At 55.5% G+C, this 17,690-nt stretch overlaps 2 protein-coding genes across 2 annotated transcripts; both read right to left on the bottom strand.

Annotated features, from left to right (window-relative positions):
- Positions 1-99: 99 nt before the first annotated feature.
- FREY1 (Frey regulator of sperm-oocyte fusion 1) lies at positions 100-715 on the bottom strand. Its single transcript, XM_086614158.1, has 3 exons — positions 648-715; positions 358-431; positions 100-236 (listed from the first exon to the last, which is right to left on the bottom strand). Exons 1-3 carry the CDS (start codon positions 713-715, stop codon positions 100-102), a joined length of 279 nt encoding a protein of 92 aa, XP_086470284.1.
- Positions 716-2,262: 1,547 nt separating this feature from the next.
- PEX16 (peroxisomal biogenesis factor 16) lies at positions 2,263-8,472 on the bottom strand. The gene is made up of 11 exons (XM_086613598.1): positions 8,322-8,472; positions 8,123-8,158; positions 7,759-7,835; positions 6,345-6,478; positions 5,935-6,041; positions 5,354-5,434; positions 4,755-4,907; positions 4,324-4,396; positions 3,901-4,020; positions 3,624-3,688; positions 2,263-2,478 (listed from the first exon to the last, which is right to left on the bottom strand). The coding sequence occupies exons 1-11, from the start codon at positions 8,470-8,472 to the stop codon at positions 2,420-2,422; spliced, it is 1,056 nt and encodes a 351-aa protein (XP_086469724.1). The 3' UTR covers positions 2,263-2,419.
- Between the last annotated feature and the right edge of the window lie 9,218 nt (positions 8,473-17,690).

The raw sequence follows: 17,690 nt of genomic DNA, 5'->3' as shown, positions 1-17,690 counted from the left end.
CTGATTCCTACACCCCACACCTACCCTGTCCTGCAGCAGCGGAGGGCAGGCAGGGAGGTCCTGGAGGCTGGGCTGCGATGGGCACAGGGGAACACTGGCTCACAGCCAGGCATCGTCGTAGTACTCCAGCAAGTCAAGCTCGTCACGCTTGCTTTTGCCAGCTCTGTGCAGTGCTGCCAGCCGCTCCCGGGCCACCTGGGTCCTGATGCGAGGCTGCTTGGGTTTGATGCCGTAATCTGTGGGTAGAGTGGAGAGGCTGGGCTCAGCCCTGGGGCTGCTCACGGGGCTGGAGACAACTGCCCACCTGGAGGGCTGTGTATGGAAAGGGGGTTCGGAGGGGCAAGGAAAGCACTATACCATCCACCAGGCCAAAGTGCTGCTGTGGAAGCTCCAGGGGAGCAGAGAAGTCCTCAGGGACTGAGTAACTGTCCCTGTGGAGGAAAACCAGGGGCAGGAGTGAGCTGAGACCCTATGGTGCTTGCCCGTGCTGGCACACGAGCTCCTACACACAGCTTGTCTTCACCCAGCCTGGCCAGCTCCAAAGGCTTGGTGCCACTAGTGCCAGCTGACACCAGGGCCAGGAGCCACGGAGTACCTCTGCAGGGCAGGAAGGAGAAGGAGGGGGAGGAGCTGGGAAGCACCATCACCTCTGGGGCAGGGGCCTCGGGAGGGCAGTCCCCAGGAGCAGAGAGAGCAGCAGGAGCCAGAGCCACATGGCGCAACCCGACACCAGCTGCAGAGTGAGGTCACAGAGGAGCCACCTCGGTGGCCCTGGGACACCGGCTGGGTTGGGCAGGAGGCAGGCCTCCACCTGGGCACTGCTGCCTAGCCCCTCAGTATATAAGCTTCTGGTACTGGGCTGCCCAGCCCTACCCAGGCCATGCCAGCTGCTCCCACCGCTCCCCACACTGGTGCACGTTCCTCCACGCAGCCACAGCTCCAGGGCTGTACCCCTGTCCCTCACCACCACCCTTTGCCTCCCTCTCAATCCCTCCAAAAACAAACGTCGTCATCTCAGTACCTCCCTGTCCCTAGGACTGAACCCGCTCAACACCTTTCAGTCTTCAGCATCTTGCTCTGCTAAAGCCAAAACGACAGGATCGCAGTCCCTCGCTCATGGCTTTTCCATTTCCTGTATTACAGGGCATCGCTGCCAGCTGAGGTGGCAACACAGACCTCACGCGCTGCCAAAGCCCTGGGGACCTTCACTTCAGTGGCCCAATAGGGGTCTATGTGGGGGGTATATCCCCTATTTCAGCTGCTGAGGCAGGAAGGCTGAGACCTCTGCAGCCCCAGAGTCCCTCAAGGATGTCTCAGGCAGGAACACTCCTGTCACCCACTTCAGGCCAACACACCTGGCAGCTTCCAGCTCCCAAGCTCTGCACAGGGCTGGCAGCTGCCCGTGAGGCAACCCAGTGCCACCAGCTGGCTACCCCTTCGTCCTGGCCAAGGCAGCCTCCACAGCAGTTCACTGAGCAGACTCATGCCTCAACTGTCCACCAGTTAGCAGAGCAGACACAAAAAGATGGCCATGGCCATCCAGGCCTCTCCTGGCCTCTTTATGGAGTGTGGCACAGCAGTATTTGCTGAATTAATCTCTTCATTCCTCCTCTTCTCTGTCCTTAGCCAAGCTCCTGAGCACTGGCTGGCAGCCATTCTGCAAACCCTTCTAGCACGCAGTAGGTATCAGGAAAGCAGCCTGCAAACTGCAGCTCTCCGTATGCCCAAGGGAACCCCAGAAAACTGGGGACTGAAACAGGCACCTGGAGTTACAGACACTACAGTCATCACCTGAGCAACGTGTGGGGCCCTGCCCAACACAGACCTGAGCAGAAGGCTTCTAAAGGACAGTGCACTCCAGGGTAGACAACTGTAAAAGCTGCTCTTTCTGACAGAGACCTGCTGGCAACCAGATACAAGGGAACCCCATGCAAACAGGAAAGAGAAGTCCTTCAGCTCCGTCCTTTCCATTCAGTCAGTTTATTTGACAGACAAGCCCGCTCCAAGCAGATCGGCCAGGCACGGCCAACACAAGCAGGCTGCAGGTCAATCTCGGTGCCAAGAGGTGGGAGACAACACTCTCCAAAAAACACTATGCTGCCCCGCTTCATTATAGTGCAGCCATACAAAAGGGGAAAAAAATCAAATGCTTGAAAAAAAGAGGTTGTCCCATCACCATTGCTGCAGCTGCGGAGAAAGAGGCAGCCAGGGTCCCTCCACGCATGTAGTGTCCATCATTCACAGCTAGATCTGTTAAAAAAAATTACATACGGCCTCCCTCCCCACCCTGCAGGACGGGAACTTCTCATTGAGGATTTAACTGAAAATCAGACATTATCAACATCCCTCCCCTGGACTGCTTGCCCTCCTTAGAAGTGTCCAGCCATGATCTTAGCAGAGAATAATCATCTTCTTCTCATCAGCCCCAGTTATAGAAATAGATTTTCTGCCAAGCAGGCAAGTAATCCATCAGTGGCCCTGAAATAAGAGAACAGAGGGATCACACACATAGCAAGGCAAGAACTTGAAGCTGTATGTATATGGGGCAGATTCCCCCCTTCTCATTATGATAGCCAACAATCCCAAATCTCCAGTTATACAACTCGGATGAACCCAAGAATGGAGCAGTTACTTTTGCAAAGATGAGAGGCAACTTTGGGATGTGGTGTCAGAGATAGAGCAAGACCAAGTGGTGTGTGAAACGTGGTCAGCACAGCCACAGTGTGGGACACCCCTCCCTCAGAGCTGACATATCCAAGCTCCAGTGGGAAGGGAGGGGGTCTACAACATAAAAGGGGAAAACCTGCACGCAGCAAGTCAGAAGGACACTGCTGTGACACAGAAAAGAGGAAGACAACTCGGCAATAACAAGCAGGTGCAGACAGAGAAAAAACTGCAGTAGACTAAAATGCTTACGTAGCACATGGCTTAATGCAGGCTCCAAAGCCTTTCCAGAAATCACAAATGGAGGAATAAAAGTGGCTCCTGAGCTAACCAGCTTTGTGATCTCCCCAAAGAAAGGACAGTCCCACAATGTCAGGCTAATCTAATGCCATATCACTGCCATGAACCACTCCAGGGAAGGCTTCACATCAGCAGGGAAGAGGAGGTGAAATTCTGGCCCATAATAAAGGGACCCTCTGGTGAAGGACTAGGAGACACCTGGTTCAGTTCATTGGTTTACAGTTGGCTCCTGGCTGGGTCAGTATCTCTAGGCAACTGTTTACCTCTCACGTCTGCACTGCAGACTGGAGATCAAGGAAAAGAGTTCAGAAACAGGGCTGCAAAGCAGGGCTTTGGTGCACCAGCTGAGGTGCAGAAAGAGAGCCCAGGAGAATAGGCTTAGGTGGCAGAGATCGAGCTCCGCTGCCTAGCAGGGCACAGAGAGATCTACCACTGTGGTCGAGCACAGGTCCCTAATAGCCAGGAAGCAAGCAATTCATCATTTCCTGTTCCAGTTTAAAACAACACAAGCATCAGTACAGGGTGCACCAGTGCTAACCATTCTAGGGACTTCCCAATTCCTTCCTCATATTGGAAACTGATTGACAAACCTTCTGCCCAACTCCCCTGATTTTTCTCCACCCAACAGAAATGGGGATATAAGAGTGAGGCCCACTTACGTGTGACAAAGCCAACTCCAGGCACGTAATCAGCCAACAAGCGCAGAAGGAGGAGGATCCTGCCCCTAAGAAGGGAGAGAGAGTATGAACAAGTCCAGTGGGACACCTTCCTGCCCCAACTGTTGAATGCACAAACAGCAATGGCAGCTGTTACGAAAAGGCTCAGATTAACCTGGTCACAGGCACCCAGACCTCTTCAGATCTACTCACCCAGTCCCCTGAGGCTATTTCTGTTAAAAGGGAAAGTTCCAGCAAAAGCCCAGCAGGGGCCCCTTACTCTGAATATCGGTCATAGAAAGGAGATCTCAGCAGGTAGTAGAGCAGTAGGATGGTCCGTCGCCTCAGCTCCGCTCGCTCTCGCCTGTTCAGGTCTTTCAGATCACTCAGCAAGCTCAGACTGGAAGGCGAAAGGCAGAGAGGTAACTGACAGCAACAGCAGCCAGCAAGGAAAAGAAAGTGGGTTTCTAAACGCCCTCCGTTCTTAGCTTCATGCACAGCAGGCTGCATGGGCTCAGAGCAGAGAGCACCGTAAGTGTTGCAGAAGATACCCTTAATGTGTCAATCTTCCAGCTTAAGACCAGGCCCAGCCCCTGTGAGTATTTCTCTCAGTAGGGTGTGCCCTGGATTGGGGAGCACAGGGAACATGATGCTCAGCCACCAACAACCTCAAGGACCCACAAAGACTCTTCCTCAGACTGACCTTGAGATGTCCAGCACTGCTGAGAGGAGCCAGGGTTTCCATGACCTTTGGCCCCAAACTCCTAAACTCAATACTAGGAACACACAGTCAAGGAATGAAAAGAACCAGAGATGCCTGACTAGAGGCAGGCAGACAAGCAATCCCCTGGGTACCAGCAAAGCTCTGCTGAGCACAGGAGAACACACTCTAAGGCAGTGCTGCAGGGGGCCTAGGGAAGGGTCCAGAGGACTTGTGTCCACAACCCCAGCGACTGAGGCTAGCTGCCAAGGTGTAAGAGAAGGGAGGAGTCCCGAGGGCCCTGCCTAAGCAGAGCAGCAGCAGGGACGGCTGCAGCCTGGGCTGGCACTGCCCTGCACCAGGGCCGAGCCCGCAGCACCCTCTGCCGGCACCCGGGGCACGGCATGAGCCCGCAGGCAGCCAGAGCAGGATACGGTGGAGCAGAGGGCGGGTAATGTAGATGGATTCTGCGATGGTTTCTTGGAGACCCAGAGGGGTGGGAGGCTGGTTCACCTCCTCTGCTCTTCGGCTCTGCGACTCCTCCCTCTGCTGGGGGGAACCCCAGTGCCGGGACTGCAGGGACGGGGCTGAAACAAGCAGACCAGGTCACTAACACAAATAAAACCTTCCTGCCATGCTTCCTTGCGCCACCCCCTCACTGCTTTCCGCACCGTGAAGATGTGAAACAGGAAAGCTTGAAGAGGTGCACACACAGCAACTGCTGTGGCTGACTGGCACCTTCAGAGCTTTCCTCCAGAGGGAACAGAGCAGGGAGAGGTACTCTTAAGGTTCGTGCTCCAGGATTGTCTCCATCCCACAGCTCCCTTGGGAAAATACAATTTAATTGCTAACCTTGCAGCACATGCCTGAATCCCCGTTGCTTTGATATCCCCCTACCCACAGGGACCAGTGACTGGCAGGATAAGCCCCAATACAAGGTTCTGCTCTTTATTGCCCACGCCCAGGTGATACATAAAAGGGCACAGAGCAGAAACAGCTCAGGCAAGGACAGAAAACAGGCTCAGCTACTTACTGCTCTGGAGAGAGCGCACAACACGGCTGGAACGCTTGCCAACATAGGTCTGATCCTTCCCTGAGGAGTTGTCTTCTGTGTCTGCAGAAGAAAACAGCCACAGGGGTCAGGCTCTGAAGGAACACGCCTCACCTCAGAGCTGGCAGCACCCTTCCCTACATTGCCATTGAGAAGACCAGACTGAAAGTTTAACCTTGTGCAAACCAGACCATCCCAAAAGGGGCTAATGCTACATAGAGCTGTCAGAAGGTGAAAAAGTAAATCTGCCTGACATTGTCCAGACATAGGATCTCTTTCCTCACTGTCAGACCAGGGGACACACAGCTTGACTTATAGTTTAGCCAGTGGTTCCAGGCTTAGACTCCTCCACCCATTCCTTCCAAACTGTAGGACAATCCTGCCACTAAGCTAACTTGTGCTCTGTAGAGGGCAGAAAGTGCAGCACAGCTCGGCTTTGCGTACAGAGGCATTAGAGCTCCCTGTGCTGCCCAAGCCACTGCTTTGATGGAGTAATTCCTATCAGGACAAGACATGTGGCCCAGCAAGGCACCAAGCCAATGATGACAGCACCGTGGGCTCACCTTGCGGGTGGAGAGGCTGCTGCTGCTCCCTGTTTAGTGGCACGATGGGAGGAGATGTCTGGATGCCAGCTTTGTACCACAGCAGGAGCAAGAGACGAAGGATGGCTCTGCAGGCAGACACATGGAAGCCTTCAATACCAGGCTAGAGCTGGATTCCTGTTGCACTGGAAAGGTGGCTTCCGCAGAAGAGAGAAACACTCAGGTCTGCTCAGGGCAACTGGCAAGGCGAGAGGGGTAAGTGTCCCCTTCTGTGGCACAGTATCCAGCACACTGCAGGGCTCCTAATTCCCCCAGCCCCAGAGACTGGCAGCTCAGTCCTGCTTGGGCTTTTTCTTGGGGTACTACCAAGGCCCCTCCAGATGCCCTTTCTGAGTGCAGGCAGCCCCTTCCCCTCCGCTCGCGGCACTTACTTAGCCAGCTGGATGAGGACAATGATGGTCCATCGGCCCATCTCCCCCCACACCCTGGCTGTCCCCATCTCTGCAAAGACCTCCACGCATTCTAGCACGCTCAGCCAGGTCAGCAGCTTCTGCTGGGGCAGCGACTGCAAAATATAGAGGGGAGGAGGGGAACAGGATGCAGATTCTACTTGGGAGTTAAAGTGGGCGGAAGCACAGCCCAGTCTGGTGGGACTCTCAGAAATAAGCACCAGATGGCCTTGGAAATCACAGCCCCAGAAACAAAAAGTGGTGCTGCCACTGCAGCCAAACTCTACACACAAGCCCACTTCTCTACCTTCAAGCAGAGGCAGACCAAGACATCACAGTATCACACAGAGCTGCTACTCCAGAAACAAACAGGGAGAACATCACAGCTGTATCTCGGACTGCCTTCTACCCCAACTGACATAGCAGGACAGTCTCCTGGGTTGTGGCACTGTGCCTGAACTCCACGGCAAAACTCTCACCTCCTCCTTGTCCCAGAGCTGGGTTACATGACAAACCTCTGCTCTAGTCAGAGTTGATGAAGGAGCAGACCTGGAGTAGAGGGAAAGGGACTCAGGGTCCACAGATACATGAGAGCAAACGTCTGCTGAATACAGCATTGGTCTAGATCCCAGGCATGAGCCTCAAAACAGAAGGTGCTCTTCCAGCCTAGGTCCCTGCTCCCCACACGGGAGCTTGCTGGTCCTGTCAACCACATGATTTAATCCATTGAAAAGCATCAATAAAGACAACACAGCTGAAATTCACGTCAGACTTTAAAAACCAGAGAAGCAAGTTTTCTGCATTTCTGTTTGCTACACACCTGACGCTCCAGTCAGAGAGCTGCCAACACCCAAACCCATACAGTGGGCAGGCTTGCAACAACAGAGACCTGTCTGGAAATGAACACCCTCCTCCTCATTCCCCAAAGGGTCTAACAAGTGCTCGGAGCCAGCCTGGGGCTCTTGCAAGACAGACATAGAAGCAGCAAGGTGCTTAAGCTTGTTTTGCACAATACCACATGCAAAAGAAGAGTCTGAGGGACGGAATCAGAACTTCAGTGCTCCAGAGCCACTGCTCTGGAAACAGCGATGGTTATTGAGCAACCCCTTTGCCTATCTCAAGTTCTAAGCTTCTCAAAAAACCAGTGGAGCTCCTGGTGCAAGTCAGGGCCTGATTTCTGCAGTTCAGGGAGTGCTCTGGCCACTCCTCCAAGGCAAGAGCTACAGAGCAGGGCTGCTGTTTGCCTGCGTTCAGAGGTTGCCTCTGGCCTCTCTACATATCTGACAGCAAAGAGAGGCCACAGCAAAGACCTGTTAGTTTCTACAGACACTCCTTGAGTTTCTGCAAGGAAAAAAGCATGTGTCCCAAATCCTTCTCCCACACACTCCAGCCTTACCACAGGCAGGCTCTGCTGCAGCTCCTTTCGCAGAATCCAGTCATTTAATAGCACTAGAAGGTTGGACGCAGAGTACACTAGAAAAGGAAGAGAACAAGAACACTGCAGTTACAGATGCACGGAAAGCAAACCAAACCGGGATTGCTGCCTCTTCCCCCAGGAGGGGATGAGGGACGAAGGGCAGCAAGACGCGCAGAGTCCTCCCACGGGGTGCTAAGATGACACAGCCAGGAGTTGAGAAAACAAGGGGCCCGGGGAATGACCCGCACGCCCCCGCACAACGGCACACCACCAGCCCTGCAGCCAGCGGGTGCCGGGCTGCCGCGGCGCCCCGCGCCCCCGCCGTTCCCCGCTGCCCACCTACCCAGCTCCGACAGCGCGTGGGAGTCCGAGAAGCGACCTGCGAAGGGAGGAGAGTGGCTACCAGCCAGCGCCCAGCGCGGGAGGAGGCCCCCGCTCCCTGCCGGGCCCCAGCCCCCCGCAACCCCCCAGGCGGGTGCCGGAGCGGGGCCCGGCCCAGGCCCCGGCCGCGGCGGGAGGGACGAGGGCCCGGCCGCCCGCACCTGGCAGCAGGTAGGAGAGGCCCCGGACGGTGCCCTCCAGCTGGGCCGTGGCAGCCGGGTGCCGCCTCACGTACTCCTGGTAGCGCTGGCACAGCAGCCGCAACCGCGCCGCCGGGCCGCCGCTGCCGGCAAGGACCGGGACCGGCGCCATGGCTCCAGCGGCGGCGCGCTTCCGGGGGTCGCCGTCGCGCACGCGCGTTCCGCCCAGCCCAGCCCAGCCCAACCGAGCCGAGCGGAGGGGAGCGGGCCAGGCGCGGCGGCCGAGCGCCGAGCGGCCGATGGGCGGCGGGGCGGGGGTTCAAAGGACCGGGAGCGGCGGCAGTGGTGGCTGGGCAGGTACGGGGTAGGCGGGGGGGGGTGTCACTGGCTTCTGTGAGGGCCGAGGGGAGCCTGGGCGGGGCGAGGTCTGCGTGGGGCTGTGAAGGGTCGGGGTTGTCCCGAGGGGAGACGTTGTTGCTGCAGGGTGCGGAGCCGGGGTACTTGTCAGTTTTGGGGGTCCCCGGGAGGGAGGCGTTCCTCGGGCGCTGCAGCGGGGTGGAGGTCGGTTCACGCGTGGATCTGGCGCTCCGTGGGTCTGGGAGCTGGGGAGCGCCGTGCCCGGGGCGGCTGCGGCCGCTGGCGGTGGTGTTGGCGGGTGCCGGCCGCCCCCCGGATTGCTGGTGTGGGGTTGCTCGGGGGAGCTGCTGGATCTGATGGCGGCACCGGCGAAAAGTTCCTGGTGGCGCTGGGGAGCGAGCGTGGGGGTGTGGAGCGGCGTTGGCCACATCTTCACCGGCGGGGACCGACGTGGAGCAGCTCCTGTCCCGGCCGGGTGGCCTGTGCCCCGCGCGGCGGTGCGGTTGTTCTGACGGGCGCCCGGGGAACGTGTTTGGATCGCTCCTCGGCAGGCACCGGGAGCCATCTCCTTGCACCTGACCGAGGGCTTTATTTCGGAAGCGGGCAGGGGCAGCCCCCGCTCTTTTCAAAGGCTGAACGGTCCGTGCCCGCTTGCTGGGTGTGGGGCAGGAGGAGGTGCTGCCCCGAGGGGCTGCGAACTGCGGGCAGGGACTGGAAGAGGTTGGGGAAGGCTTCGGGGCCGGGGACCTGCCAGCATCGTGGTATTCTTTTGTCGAGCGTGGTGGTGTCTCTCCCTGCCTGGGATCGGAGGAGGGGAGGGAAGGAGGGAGCACTGAGAGAGGTGCGGAAGGGCTGTTGCTGAAGGTCAGGGCTGTGCTGCCAGCGCTTCCCAGCTGTCTCCCGGAGCCCGTGTGGGACTTGCACAGCCACAGTCATGCTCTAGTCTGTACTGTGCTTAAGCTCTAACTCCCCTTTTACAGGCGGGAGGCAGAGGCACGGGTTCCACCTGGCTGCAGCCTGTTGCAGAAGAGGGCTCAAACCTGCGTTCAGTCCTGCAGACCCTCCCCGCCGCGCCGAGTGGTGCCGGCCTGCACAGCCTGTCTGTCCTCCGGCTCTGCCTCCTCCTCAGCCCTGGAGAATTACCTGGCACCGAGGCTGCCTGGCCACCCGCTCCCGGCTGCGCACTGCTGCCCTGAGCTGGGCCAGGCCCTTGGCACAGCTTGCGGCGCAAAGATCAGGAGCGGTGCACATGGGTACAGCTGCATGACTCCCTGCTGAACCTTTGAGGGTGCGCAGGGTGGGTGAGGAGGGCGTTTCATGGCCTCTCGCAGGTCTCCCGAGTGCAAACAGAGCTCTGCCAAGGTGCCCCTCCTTCCTCTTGTCCAGTTACCTCCACACAATGGATGCAGTGTGTGCCTGCAGCTTCCTCTGCAAGAATTACAGTTGCATGGGCAGGGACTTTATCCTTTTTGATCTCTCCTCTTCTCCCCCCTTCCCCTGAGGGTTTGTTTTCCAGCAGGCTGAGTTCAAAAAGGGCATGAGATACTGCTGGCAAACAGTCTGGCGCTAAACAAACCTTTTTAGTCAGAATCACATGGATTAGACCCTACTTCCCATTCACATGCAGTGCTACCTGTGAGCTCCTCTGAATTTCATGGTGGCCGAACTGCTAGTGTAGGTACCAAGGCGGGTGAGATTGCACCTGAAGCCCGTGACAGAGGTCTGGAGAACAGCTCATTGAGAGTAGGTGTGTGCTGCCAATGACTCTAGGGGCATATCCAGTGCAGACTGCTGGAGCTGCTCTCCTTCAAGGAGAAGCTCTGGCTCTGCCAGGCAGCAATCTGAGAGCTGGCTGCCTAGGAGACTGTCAAAGACACCTTGTCTTCAGCCAGAGGTGAAGCTTGATGTACAAAATCCTTGGACTACTTTGAACAGCATAGCTAGATAGTGCAGTTCTGTCCCTGAGTGAGAAGCTTTTTGGCAGACACTTCCTCTTCATCCTTTGCCCCTGGCCTCTCCCCACCTGCTGTCTGTCCAGTCCCCCTTTCTGTTCGTCTCCCTCCTGCAGTGAGTGAGTTTGGAGGACAGTATGAGTAGTATCACACTGCCTTTTTATGGTAAATATGCTGCAAGGGAGTGCTGTAGGAGGGGTGGCTTCTCAGAGCAGCAGAGAGCCCATGAGACTGGGCAAGACTTAAAGTGCCATGACTTATCGTGCCCACAGTGGCAGGGGGAAGTGAGTAGGAGGTGAAAGGCTGGATTGAGGGGCTAGTTTCTCTCTCTTGACTGTACCCAGAAAGCTCTCTGAGCAGCTCCTTTTTTAGCACTTACTGTCAGTCGGTGCTGAGGGCTCGTGCTTACTGGAAATCCACTGGCTGTAACTGAGGCCAAATAATTCCTATGCTCTGATGATGAGGGGTGCAGGCTCAGCACTAATGGCAGGAAAAGAAGCAAACTAAAAAAAGCAAACACTCTGCCAGCCCATCAGTGGGTACAATGCTGAAGTCCAGCTTGCTTGGCTGCCAGCATCTCGCTCTTTGCTCACTTCTGGGAGCCTGACCCCAGGCAGAGCACTGCCATGGGTCTGAGGCAGCTCATCCTAAGTAAACCTTGCTCAAAACATACCTTGCAGGATGCTGGGGCAGGTGAGGATGTGTTCTTACAGGGCTTGCCAGCGTTAGAGCTGGGGAGCAGGATGTGGGAAAACAGGCATAATATATCGAAGAGTAGCTGTGTCTTGAGAGGTTGGTAGTCGTGAAGGAAGTGGATATTCTTCCTGTGTTTTCCTGATATCCTTCCACTGCAAGGAGGGAAGGAGCTTGGCAGTGTGAGGTCTGGGATGTGTATCTTTCTGGCTGTAGCTGGAAGGAAGCAGTGCTGGTGTGGGATGAGATGGTCTTTTTGGCCTTGTCTCCTTGGGGCATCCCTTCCTGCCCACACCGTGGTGTGGCTGTGTATTTTCTTTGCTTCTGGATGAGCTCAGCCAATCCTTTGGGATAGCTAGGGATAAATTGTGACTTGCTCCAAATAACCTGTAGACAGAGGCATGTTCAGGGAGTATTTTAGTCCCTGACACATGAGCCCTGCCTAGAATGGAAGACCTGGTTCACACATGGTATCTCACTGGAGGCCAGCACCTTTCAGGAGAGCTTCAAATCTCAGTCCAAATGAGGAGACAAGCACACCAAGCTCTGAGTATGGCATTGCTGGTGTTGGTAGCTTGCACCTCTGACAGCCCTTCTGGGACCTGGAAAGGCAGCAGCTGGCAGGGAAAGTCAGTGGTGTAGTCCTTGAGTTCCTGAAGTGTTGCTGACAGGTCCATTGCTTGAAGCAGTAGTCTGAGGGGAAGGGAAACTCAGGTCAAACAAGGTTAAGGGGACTTTTAATGAGTGTTTTGACTTGAAGGCATTTTGTTGCTGTTCCCTGTAAGGGTGTCCCTGCCCTTCCCAGCTTAGCTGAGACTTGGCACCTCAGGAGGGAGACTCTTTTCGGCTTCCCAGGAGGAACAAGATGTCTGGCAATGTGTGCAGAGCCCTGCTGTGAGATAGTGACTGCCTCCTGCCTCCAGATGCCTTTTCCAGAAAGCCATATAGAGCCCCAGGCTGTTACCTGGAAAACTCCCCTGATTCATTAGCAACATGCAATCTCTCCTGTAATATCCTAAATCTGCCTGTGCTAAGGGCTGAGAGGGAGAGGCAATATCTTTTAATAACTGTGTGGTGCAGCTGGAAAAAACTTCTGGACATGCAGTTCTCCAGTGGCCCGAGTTAATGGAAACACTCCAAAGGAGAGATGCAGCTGGGTCCTGAGGGAGAGGATGCTGCAACTGCTTTTGGGGGAGCAGGGCAACTGCTTGTGGTTTCTGATCTGCCTTTCTCCCAGCCTCACCCAAGCTCCCCTGGCGCCACCTGGAGAAGGCAGCAGACCTGGAGATCGGACCTGCCATGCTGCAGGTCTTGCAGGCCCCATGCGCAGTGCTGTGTAAGTAGCTGCTGGTGGCTGGGTTGTAGCCGTTGGATGTGGGCTTCACCCTGGAGAGCAGGCTCTTGCCATGTGCACATGGCAAGTTTGCTTTGCCGGTGACACTGTTGGCTGTGCTTGGTGGATCCCGCTGGGCAGCGCTGCCATGTGTGGCAGGCATGTGCCTGGCTCTCCTCACTCAGAATTAGCCCTGCCGAAGGTGCCTTTGGTTTTCCAGCTCTTTGCTATTGAAAGTACTTGGTCTTCTGCTTCCTCTTCCAGGTGGGTATCAGGGACTTGATCCTTACTTGTTGAACTGTTCCCTGTAAATGCCAGGCTCTGGTAGCACCAGAGGGAGAGTTGTGACTGCAAAGATGATGTGTGCCAGGAGGATTTGGCACCCTGGTTCGTATCCTGTTCCCTCTGCTCCAGAAGTATCCATCTTTGAGGTTCCCCCTTAAACCCCTCCACTCTGAGGTGGGAGCTGACAGATCAGGATGAGCAGAGTGGGGATGATGGAGGGGACAGACATCTGTTTACTGATGTGTGCCATAGTGTTCCCTCCTGTCCATAGGTGTCCTCTGTCACTGGCTGCTGCCTTGTAGCCAGATACTGTGGGAGACCCACAAAGCAGAAGTAGTGTCAGGCTTTGTTGCTGGAGGAAGGTTTTACTGAGCAGTCGTCCTTCTTCGCTGGAGTTGGTGGGTTTCACTGTTCAGGTGAACCACTGTTGTGAAATATTTATCTCTAGCCCTTGTTGGGATTGATGTTGCGCCCTTCTTTCATATTGTGCCGTGCCAGGCTGACCTGGGATTTGCTGTGGCTAGAGGGTTGCAAGGGTTGCTGTGGCAGGACTGATGCCCAGCACACCGCACACTTAACTTCTTTCTCTGTTTGGAGTTTTGAAACAGATGGGAGAGACCAGCAAGATGGTTTTGGTGAGTTTTACCTGCTTTGAAGATCCTGTTCCTCCTGCATCTTGGAGCAATGATGTGTTAATAGAGGGGCTTTAAATCAAAACTCCCAGTCCCTCTCTGATTCCTTTGCCTCAAGTTATTTGTGTGGTTCTGCGCTTCTGGTTTGGGCTTTCTCCTGACAAGGAGGTGATAATCCCTGTAGCCTCCTGGGAGAAGGGCTCATCCATTCCAGCCTGCAGTTGTGAGGTATGGGTGCCCAACTCCATGCAAGCTGAAGGAAAGGGGTGCACTGGCAAGATCCCAGGAGAGGAGGAGGATCTTCTCTTTCTCTGAGGAGGCGTGACACGTGCAGGCTGCTGTGCTCTCTGCAGCGTCAGTTACGTGGTGTTTTTTGCCTGCCTTCTCTCTCCTCTGTCTTTATCCCTTCTCTCTCCCTGCTGTGCATCTATCTAGATAGACTCTCTTGACTCCCCTCCTGGGACTGCCCGGGGTATGTCACAGGACTCAGGTTACTGGACATGATAGTTAATCCCTTCATTGCCTCACAAGCTAAACACTTGCTGCTTCTGTCATGTTTGGGAGGGGGCCAGGGAACTTGCATCCCTCCCCCAGCTCCTCGTGCTGCTGAGGAGTCAGTGTGAGGACTCACGCGTGTTGCAACGGAGCACGGTGGCCGTGGCTTTGCCAGCACTTCTGGGGACATGTGTACAGTTCTCCTTGCATGGGTGGGGAACGTACTACAGGACAGTGCAGTGATCTGGGACTAGGAACATGCACTGTGCGGATCTTCTCTCATGAGCTGTCTGGGTAGCCTTGAGTGACACTGAGCTATGCTTTGTAACAGGCTGAAGGAAAGAGACAGGACCAAGGTGTTGGGTGCTGCTGATCTATGACACTTTTGGCTGTGCAGGGACACGTCCCCAGAGCTCTCTTATGCAGTAGCTCTTCACGTGACTGTTCGTCTTTTGGGTTTCAGGTGACAGCAAGCTCCAAAACCCCCAAGGACAGCTGAGATGTGTTATCTGCCCTTCAAGTTGAGAATCCCTGGTTAAAGAGTGGTCCTCACAGCCACCACCAGGCCCTGCCAGCTTCTCCAGCTGTTCTCAGCTACCCCTGCAACATTGGCAGCCTTCAAAGGTGAGTTATCTTCCTTGTTAAGTAGATGGTTTACGCGTGCCTACTCTCTCCCTATAACCAAATTGGTAAACTGGGGATAGTTGCATGGCAGAAGGCCTTGGCTCTGCGGGTTTCCTCTCTACTGGGCATGAGGGTATTTGGGACCTGTGAGCAGGCTCTGGAGACAACGCTGGTGCTTGTAAACCCCTGCAGCTCAGTTCTATGAAGGGAAAGACCAGATTCCCCTCATGAATCCTTGGAACAAAGCATGGTCCCATGTCCATGTCTGTTTCAGTTGGACTTCCCTCGAACATGCACGTCTGGATCCCTCTCCCCAAACACTACAGTGGTTTATTGCTTGTTTCTGGTGTGATGGGCAGTAGGTGACTGGTACCTGGGCTGAGGAGCTGGAACAAGCTCCCTGGGCCAGGGAAAATGGGAAGACCACCTTCCGAAGGCTGGGGGCTGGTGCTGGTGTCGTTCTGCCCTAGCAGCTTCTTTTCCCTCTGTCTTTTACACCGTGACGTTTCTGTGGGGCCACTGTTCTCAGCAGCCGCCTCTCCCTCCTCTGCCCCTCATTAGTGCAGGGCTTGGCATGCCAGCAGGAGGGAGCCTCAGCGCGTCTGCGCCTTGATCGGATTTGTCAAGGCTCCTTCCCTTTTCTTCCTGTTCATTGAGGGCTGAAACAAAGCAAACAGAAGAGAGGAATTCCAAAGAATAGGAGAGAGGGATGCCGGAGTGACAGGCTGTCCCTGCACACACGCACCCACCCCACCACCTCGTTTTGGGAGGCGAGGCCCTTCCCCAGCACTCCTGTTCCCAGCTCTGCCACCAGCTGCCTTGCTCCCCACACCACTCCTCGCCCCCTCCTCTGCTGTCCCCAGACCATTGTGCTGGTCCCTCTTCATCCTGCCCTCAGCCCTGCTGTGGTTTGGGTCAGAGGACGCAACAGGATGCTCAGCAGCCCCGGCATACAGCACTCGAGGTGAGATGCATCCCTACCAATGGCACCCCTTGCGTTTAAGCCACAAGGAACAGCCTTCAAGCCACAGCCTCTGTTTCCTTTCCTTTCCTCCTTCCTCCTCGTTCTTCCCCTTCTGGCAATCTCTGCGCTCTGTGGTTTAATTAGAGAGCGCAGTAAAGTGCTTAGACTCCAAAATGTGCGGATTAGGGGGTTACTAATCCTCCTCCTCAATGGGTGCTCACATCCTGCCCAGACTGTTATCCAGCTTCTGTCCCCAGAGTGGAAACTTGGCCAAACTCAAGACCTCTACCTCTCCTCTTGCTTGCTGTGCAGAGGAGGAAGGCGAGGAGTGACAGGAGAGCCACGGGGAGGAGGGCAGGGAGCTGTGAGCTTCAGAAATTCTCAAGGTGGGTTTGTAGTCAGCACTGGCTGCCTTTGCTTCTTTTGTCCTGGCTAGTTTTGGTGCTCCAGGAGCAATATAGCAAGGGTTTGGTGTTCTGATTTTGGATTTTTAAGTGTTGTCTTCCTGTTTACACAAAAACCCCTTTCTGTCAGAGGAAGAAACTGCTTCCCTATATGTGTGTGTGCATGAGTGTTTATATGCTGAGTGATTCCATTCAGGTCTTGTGCCTTCCCTGTGCATACACACCTCTCCCCGTGGTCCCAACTGTCTGTCCTGTGCTCTGGTTCCCAGCGTACACCCAAGTGAGCCGTGCTGCAGCATTGCTGAAAGCGTGGGGCTCCCTGCTGAGAGCAAGAGGCTGATGCCTGGCAATGCTGCGTGAAGCCGGTCATATCCTCATCTGTGGAGGCTGAGATCCCTTTATAGGACATATGCTGTCAGTGTGAAAGGGAAGGCAGAGTATTTGCTGTTCCAGATGGAGGCACCAGCAGGGAAGAGGGAGTAGGGAGGATGGGTGTGGTGGAAAGGATAAGGCTCTTCCTGGAGGTGGAAGGAGAACTTGACCCTGATGGTCACAGGTTGGTCTGAGCTCTTATGCCTCTGTCCCACTCCTGGTGCAGGCTGGGTGCTGCACAGAGGTTGCTGTGGATTGCAGAAGAGATGAGTGTTTTTCCTGAACCCCTCATCTGCTGCTTGGCTGAGTTGAGGTATGCTATTTCTTCCCTGCCTTTGCCCTTTGGTGTGTGAGTTCAGGGTTTAGCTCAGCAGTGTGAGAAGCCCCAGGGATGGGAACACAAGGAACAGCAGGACGGGAGGAGTGCTGGGAACGGTCAGCAAGGAGTTTGGGTGTTGGGAGTGTTCTCCTTTCCACTGCCTGGCATTGGGAACCGCCTCCTCTCTGGGATCCACTTCCCCTCCTGTTTTGCTGCCATCAGTCACTACCTCATTTCCAGTTTGCAAAATGCCCCATATGGTTTTTGCAGATAAATTTGCAGTCTCAGCCCAGCCAGCAGCTCTTCCTCCAGAGTGTTGTCAAAGCCTGTATGCAATGCGTAAGCCTCTCTGTAGCTCAGGTATTGCTTCAGGTCTTACAAAATGCCCAGGGCACCCTGGGTGGACGGCACTATTGCTGCTTGGGTTTTTTAGAGCCTGCCTTGAGCCATCCTGGTTTGCTATTTATAGCGCGGTTGTTCCATTCCTCTGTGGATGAGCTCTGCTTTCAGCCTTGCTTGGGCACTGAGGGCACCAGTGCCAGGAATAGCTCTGGGCAAGAAGACATGGGAGCGGCTGCATGAGCACAGCTCCCAGTTTGGGCCAGACCCTGGTGGAGGAGGCACCAGACTGCGTCCAGAGCTCTGGCTCTCAGTGAGCGTTGGCAGCCACCTCTGCGGCACAGCTGCTTTTCATGCAGGGGAAGCGAAGGGATCGCCTTTCCTTGTCAGGTGCCCTGTGTGTGTGCCTGACTCCCCTGCGCTGCCGAGGCTGCCAGAGTAGAGTTCGGCACTGTGAGAGATGGCATCTGGAAGAATTTTTTCCGGTGCCAGGTACCAGCAGGACTAGTGATGGGACCTCAGTGTGATGTGCTTGTGCTGCGGAGGGCACTTTGCATGGGAAGCCCTGCCCCGTGCATGTCCTTCAAGCAGTGGCTGTGACCTCTTGGTTGTGTATCCTGA

Source organism: Tauraco erythrolophus, chromosome 6 (genome assembly GCF_009769465.1).
Source record: "Tauraco erythrolophus isolate bTauEry1 chromosome 6, bTauEry1.pri, whole genome shotgun sequence".
In the NCBI taxonomy this organism is placed as follows: domain Eukaryota; kingdom Metazoa; phylum Chordata; class Aves; order Musophagiformes; family Musophagidae; genus Tauraco; species Tauraco erythrolophus.
The sequence above is the reverse complement of the archived record's forward strand: the minus strand, read 5'-3'. Positions and strand labels throughout refer to the sequence as shown.